Source organism: Orycteropus afer, unplaced genomic scaffold (assembly GCF_000298275.1).
Source record: "Orycteropus afer afer isolate SDZICR_OR568_19922 unplaced genomic scaffold, OryAfe1.0 scaffold00047, whole genome shotgun sequence".
Taxonomy (NCBI): Eukaryota; Metazoa; Chordata; class Mammalia; order Tubulidentata; family Orycteropodidae; genus Orycteropus; species Orycteropus afer.
The window spans coordinates 5,878,449-5,885,397 of NW_006921634.1; the positions used below are offsets into that span (position 1 = coordinate 5,878,449).

Here is a 6,949-nt window from a genome sequence, read left to right on the forward strand (position 1 = left end):
TGTACAGTCTGTAAACTAGAAAATAGCAAGCTGGTTTGGCAAGAATGTGATCTGCATGTTACCCATTAGCTGTTTTATTTGTATCTCTGTTTGACCTCATCCATCTGAGCAGACTGAATATTCCAGATTGTTTCCTGATTATTTCAGGAGGAAGGGTAAAGGATTAACAAAACCTTTCCCTTTCTGCATAACAATTTGACTTGTGGTTGGTTCTTTAACTCTAGTCCTCTGGTAACCTGATAGGAATGATATTACCTATGATACCAGACAATGTTACTTATGGCAAAATGATCCCAAATTGATAAAATACATCTGAATTGGAGCAACTGTAAATACCTGATGGGGACATCTTGGCATCGCTGGATGGGGTGACTCTTAACACTGACATTTTTCTTTTTATTTATTTATTTTTATTTTTGCAGTGTTCCCTCCCCTCATGCTCACCCCTGGGAGAAAGTTTCCTTCCATATATAAACTTCTCCTTGACTTTTTTACAATAATGAACTAATACAATATTTGTCATTCTGTGATTGACTTATTTCACTTAGCATAATGTCCTCCAAGTTCAACCATACTATGCCATGTTTTGCAGATTCTACGTTCTTTAGTGTTGCGTAATATTCCATTGTGTATATGTACCATGGTTTGATTATCCATTCTTATGTTGATTGGCACCTAGGTTGTTTCCATCTTTTTGCTATTGTAAACAGTGCTGCGATGAACATGGGTGTCCATATATGCATTCTTGTCCTGGCTCTCACTTCTTTAGGATGTTGTTGTTGTTGTTATGTGCCGTCGAGTCAGACCCGACTCATAGCGACCCCTCCTTGGGTTTCCAAGGCAGTATCACTACGGAAGTAGATTGCCCCATCTTCCTTCCGAGGAGTGGCTGGTGGGTTTGAACCGCCAGCCTTCTGGTTAGCAGTTATATACCCAGTAATGAAATGGCTGGGTCAAATGGTATTTCTAATTCCAGCTTTTTAAGGGATCACCATACCGCTTTCCAGTGGTTGTATCTGGATTGGGACTGGAGAGTCCCAATCTCTCCACATCCTTGTCAGCATTTGTTATTTTCTGTCTTCTTAAACTTTTCTATTAGTGCTGGGGCACGATGGTATCTCATTGTTGTTTTGATTTGCATCTCTGTAATGGCTAATGAGGAGCTCTGGTAGCATAGTGCCTAAGGCACTTTACTGCTAACCAGAAAGCTGGTGGTTCAAACCCATCTTTGGAAGGAAGATGGGACAATCTACTTCCGTAGTGATACTGCCTCAGAAACCCAAGGAGGGGTTGCTGTGAGTTGGGTCTGACTCCATGGCACATAACAACAACAACAACAATGGCTAATGATTGTGAACATTTCTTCATGTGTTTGTTGGCTGGCTAAATATCCTCTTTGGTAAATTTTCTGTTCATAACTTTTGCCCATTTTTTAATTGGATTGTTGGTCTTTTTGTTGTTGAGGTAATGGAGTTTTCTATAAATTTTAGAGATAACTCTCTTGTCAGATACTTGGTTGCCAAATATTTTTTCCCAATCTGTAGGTTCTCTTTTGACTCTTTCAGAGAATCTTTTGAAGTACATAAAAATTTAATTTTTAGAAGGTCCCATTCATCTAGTTTATCTTTTGCTGTTTATGCATTGTGGATTATGCTTGATAGTCAATTTATGCCATAAATTAGGACCCCTAAATTTACCCCTAGTTTTCCCTGGAAGAACTTTATAGTTTTAGGTTTCACATTGAAGTCTTTGATCCATCTGGAGTTAGTATTTGTGTATGGTGTGAGGTACAGATCTTGTTTCATTTTTCTGCAAATGGGTTTAGCCAGCACCATTTATTAAATAGACAATCTCTTCCTCATGTAATGAATTTCAGCTCTTTGTCAAAAATCAGCTGATTATAGGTCGATGGACCTATTTCTGGGTTCTCAATTCTATTACATTGGTCTATGTGTCTGTCATTGTACCAGTACCAGGCTGTTTTGACTATTGTGGCTGTATAGTAGGTTTTGCTATCTGGGAATGTGAGACCTCTTACTTTGTTCTTCTTCTTCAGTAGTGCTTTGCCTGTCCAAAATCTCTTTCCTTTCCATGTAAAATTAGTGATTGGTTTTTCCATATCCTTAAAGAATGTTGATGAGCTCTGGACTGGGATTGCATTGAATGTATAGATTGCTTTGGGTAGTATTGACATTTTCATAATATTCAATATTCCTATTCATGAGCATGGTATGTTTTTCCATATATGTAGATCTCTTATGGTTTCTTGAAGTTGTGTTTTGTAGTTTTCTTTATATACGTCTTTTGTGTCCCTAGTGAGATTTATTCCCAAGCATTTTTTTTTTTTTTTTTGGTAGCTATTGTAAATGGTGATTTCCTCATTTCTTTGTCAGCAGTCTTTCTGCTGGTGTAGAGGAATCCAACTGATTTTTGTATGTTGATCTTGTATCCTGTCACTATGCTAAATCTCTCAATGAGTTCCAGTAATATTTTTCCTGAGTCTCTTACACTTTCTATGTATAAGATCATATCATCAGCAAATAGGGATAGTCTGACGTCTTTCTTACCAATTTGGATGCCTTTGATTTCCCTTTCTTGTGTTACTGCCCTGGTTAGGACTTCCAATACAATGTTGAATAGAAGTGGTGATAGAGGGCATCTTTGTCTGGTTCCTGTTTGGAAGGAGAATGGTTTCAGTCTCTCTCCATTGAGAATAATGTTGGCAACACTGAGATTTTTCTTGTGGGGACCCTGAAAACCATGCCTATGGAATTGTCATAAGAGCTCTTTGTTCTTGTGTGGAGTGAGGTTTCTTATTCAAGGCAGGTGCTGCACCTACCCACTGTGAATCTCATCTCCTTGCAAGTAGCTGTAATGCTGCTGTGCACACACAGCTGCACATCCTGTTGCAAGGACTGCCATAGAAGAGAAGCAGCTGATGCTGTTCTGCTGCCATGCTGGAGTTCTTGTCCTGTATCTTACGTAGCCTGGTGCTCAGTGTGGCCTATGGTAGTGTCACATGAGTATGTTTCATTGATGCTAAGAAGACCTCTTCCGCCAGCCATGGGTATTGAGGAGATTATTAAAACTTGTTTTCTTTGTCTTTGATGTAAAGATTCAGTATTTGTGGCATTGCATAACATGATCTTGAACATCTCTAATGTTTACTATTTGTGTCTATAAAGGTCTATTCAGCTTCAGTTAAATATTGGAATTGAGCAGATCCGAGTTGTACACAGAGATGGAAGAGTAATAACACTGTCTCATCAGGAGCAGGAGCTACAGGATTTTCTTCTGTCTCAGGTAATAGTTGCAGACCCAGCTGTAGATTTGCAGCCTCTTCCTCTTACAACCATGTCATAAGTTAGTTCCTTGAAGAACTGCTTGGGCAAGAGGAAGTTAAAATGTATTAAATGTTCTGAATGAAAACTAAAACAAAGCTAATAAAAGATTTTAATGTTTTTATATAATACAAGGAAAAGTATATTTTGCTAGAAAATGACAGTAAAAAAAGTAGGGGTGTATGTGTATCTGTGTGTAATAAGACCAGATTCTTGACTGAAAAATACTAAATACAAGCCAGTTATTCTTTGCACAGTTGACGTTTCTCCAAGGGAAATTTGTTTGTTGGCTATATTAAAATCAATTCTTGTTCTTTCCAATGATTTATAACTAAGATTTAGTTAGGAACCAGACTTGCTGTGGGGATTTGGTGCAAATGATCTTTGTGAATTTTAAACTCATTTATGTCAGGCTGTTATGGTTATCTGTCTTTAGAATGGGCTAGCTAGTGTCTTACAAAATCCCACCACATTAACTGTTCACCTCCCATGGAGACTCTTAACATAAAAAAGGTAAAAGAAAAGTATAGTGAATACCAGAATCCCCTTATGAGGTCCACCGATTCTAACTATTTTCCACATTTACTCACTCTGTCATGTATCTGATTGTTAAAATTGTTTTTACAGATAATATAACACTTCACCCCTAAGTACTTCAACATGCATCTCCTGAGTAAAATTACTCTCCTATGTAACTCTAATACCATTGTGACATCAAGGAATTGACAATAATGCCTCCTGTGAAAGTTTTTAACTTTAATTCTTACAGTTTTAGATTATTCACAAGAAGAAAACAATTTTTTCTACTATTTTATTTCTAGTGTAAGCTTTGCAACCTGTTAGTTAATTGAAAGTGTTGATTAACTGTCCTAGATTTGTTGCCACTTAGTTTGTGTTTAATATTAAGGACCAGATCTGAGACTAGCAGTTTTTTTCATATTTTCCAAGATTTACAACTCCTTCAGGACCACATGTGAGTAAAGAAGTATTAACTTAAAAAAAAAAAAAAAAATTTAAGAAAGGAGGATTAAATACAAAATGATAATGGCTTTTTTTTTTTTTTCATTTTTATTGTGATTTGGGTGAAATTTTACAGAGGAAATTCATTTTCCATACAGCAGTTCATGCACATTTTGTTTCATGACATTGACTGCAGTTCCCCACAATGTAATAGCTTTCTTCCCACTTCCTCCCTGTAGTTACCTCTCCCCTGTGTCCTTCTTTCCTATGCATTCCTGCCACCTGTACTATGTACCAGTACAAATACTATCTTTCTGTTCTCCCATAATTGGTCTTTCTAAGGAGTATATTTACTTGATGTAAATGTTCACTCTGTGTGCCTATTGTTTGGCTGGAAGCCAGGGAGTGAGTTCAGTTCCATGTGATTTTGAGTTTTGCTCCACATTGTCCTCCCACTCTATCCAGGATCTCCTGCACTCACCCCTTTCTGAGTAGTTGACAGTGGTAGCTGGACACCATCTAGTTCTTCTAGGCTCATAGTCGTATAGGCTGAGGTTTGCATGGTCCGCTAGTCCCTTGGACTGATTGTTTCCATGTGTCTTTGGTTTTCTTCATTCTTCTTTGTTCTGGATAAGGAGAGATCCATTGTTGCATCTAGATGGCCACTTCCAAGTTTTTAAGACCCAATCACAACTCCCCAAAGTAAGATTTAGAACAATGTTTTTGTGTAGTATGTTTTACCTGTTGACACTGATGTCATAAATGGAATATTTTAACCTTAAGCTTTAAGAAGGGGTTCCTCGTATTAAGGGACAGTATGGACAGTGCTCTGGAGTAGGTGTTAGGAGACGTAAGTTCTAGTTCCAGCTCCTCCTCAAACTTGCTATGTCACACTGGGCAAATTTCTTGGACTTCCTTTCCTCATCTGTAAAATAAGAACAGTGTTTTTGCCATCTTCTTCAGGAAGTTCTGACGATCTGGTGAAATACTAGATTATGGGAATACACTAAATCATGGAAAAGAGTAGATTTTTGAAATGCTAATATAAGATACTGTATTTTCACATAATTATTGAAAATTTAAGAAAATATACTTTCCTCCTCAAAAGCAGTATTTTTATGCTGATTAGCTCCTCTGGTGTCATGTAAATAAAATGTATGTGGAAGGTGTGGCAGCCTAGGCTCTTGGTTGATTACATCTGAAATCAGCTTTAGTTATCTCAAGCACAAAATCATTGATGGGAAGTTTAATGAGTGAGGCTTGGAAATAGTTTGGGACCAAAGGAAGCTAGCTGGTGAAACCCACACCCAGGGGAATGACACTATTCCCACTCTGGCTACTTCTGCCTTCACCACTGGTGGCAAAAATGCATGCTACATTGTCACTTAATATCAACCACGGACTTTACAGGAAATGGGTACACACTCAGAAGGATAATTCCAGAAGAGTCTCCAAGGATTTGTAGTTGGTCCACATTATTCATAGCTTCCATATGTGTGGATTTTCCTGCTTCTAATACTTATTTGTGACCCTAAAATCAATACTTGAAGTGTTTTTGTGGTCATTCACAGATATGCACGTGTACAGAGAGGTGAAAAACAAGGGACTTAGCAGGTAGCAGGCCTAGATCCAAAGGGATGAGGAGTAGTAGAGGGTATAAGAACCCTAAAGAGAAGAGTCAGGTAAAATATGCTACCTTTAGAAGACTAGTGGTCTTCAGTCAAGGGATATAACCAGCTGGGACAACTTTGCAGGGATGCAACCAGGAATCAGTATCATGGCCTCACTCCCTTGCCGTCCTGCCATGGTTCTTGTCACCGGAAGCCAAAGGGCATAAGAAGCTGGAGGGTGGGTTTGGTGGGGCAAATAGGAGATACTCAGAACACCTTGCTCCAGATTCAGTGATCCAGATGGGAGCCTCCATCTAGTCAAGTTTGGGAAATGTACCTGTGACCTGCTGCCAGTGGGCAGCGAAAAGCTAATTTAGTTTCTGTCGGGGAAGGTAGTGTCCTATCTCCCGTCCACTACTCATCCAGAGGAGGATTCCTCAAACATAAGGTAGGGTTCTTGTGTTAGGCAGTGAAAACCCCAGCATGTTTACTTTGTGATAAAAATGCCAAGTCTCTGCAAAGCAAATATCCTTGCAGATTATCAGTTTTCTTTTTTCTTTACAGATGTCACAGCATCAGGTGCATGCAGTTCAGCAGCTGGCCAAGGTTATGGGGTGGCAAGTACTAAGCTTCAGCAATCATGTGGGACTTGGGCCCATAGAGAGCATTGGCAATGCCTCTGCCATAACAGTAGCCTCTCCAAATGGTGACTATGCCATTTCAGGTACTGTCTGCTTGTTTGAATGAGAAGGGACCATTGGGAGTTTGGTCTTAGAATTTAGCTTTAATAATTACACATAGTTAAGATTGATTTATTTCTACAATAAGTGAGTTCATGTACTATTTATGTGGAACATTTTTCTGATCATAGCTATTATTCAGAATAAAAGGTTAGTCTTTTAGTAATTATAAAAAATGTTTTTCTTAGTAACATAATTTCCTGACTGGTTTTGGCCATTTTGAATCAGACAACCATATGATCTACTATGCCGGGAATGACAGTTTGAAAAGGAATGGCGTGGCATTCATCATCACAAA

At 38.5% G+C, this 6,949-nt stretch overlaps 1 protein-coding gene across 1 annotated transcript in view; it reads left to right on the plus strand.

The window, feature by feature from the left end:
- The window catches only part of MED17 (mediator complex subunit 17), a 39,374-nt gene that overhangs the window by 25,472 nt on the left and 6,953 nt on the right, over positions 1 to 6,949 (plus strand). Inside the window, exons 10-11 of the mRNA XM_007938058.2 lie at positions 3,186 to 3,303; positions 6,476 to 6,635. Coding sequence (XP_007936249.1) covers positions 3,186 to 3,303; positions 6,476 to 6,635 — 278 coding nt within the window. The remainder of the gene's footprint in view (positions 1 to 3,185; positions 3,304 to 6,475; positions 6,636 to 6,949) is intronic.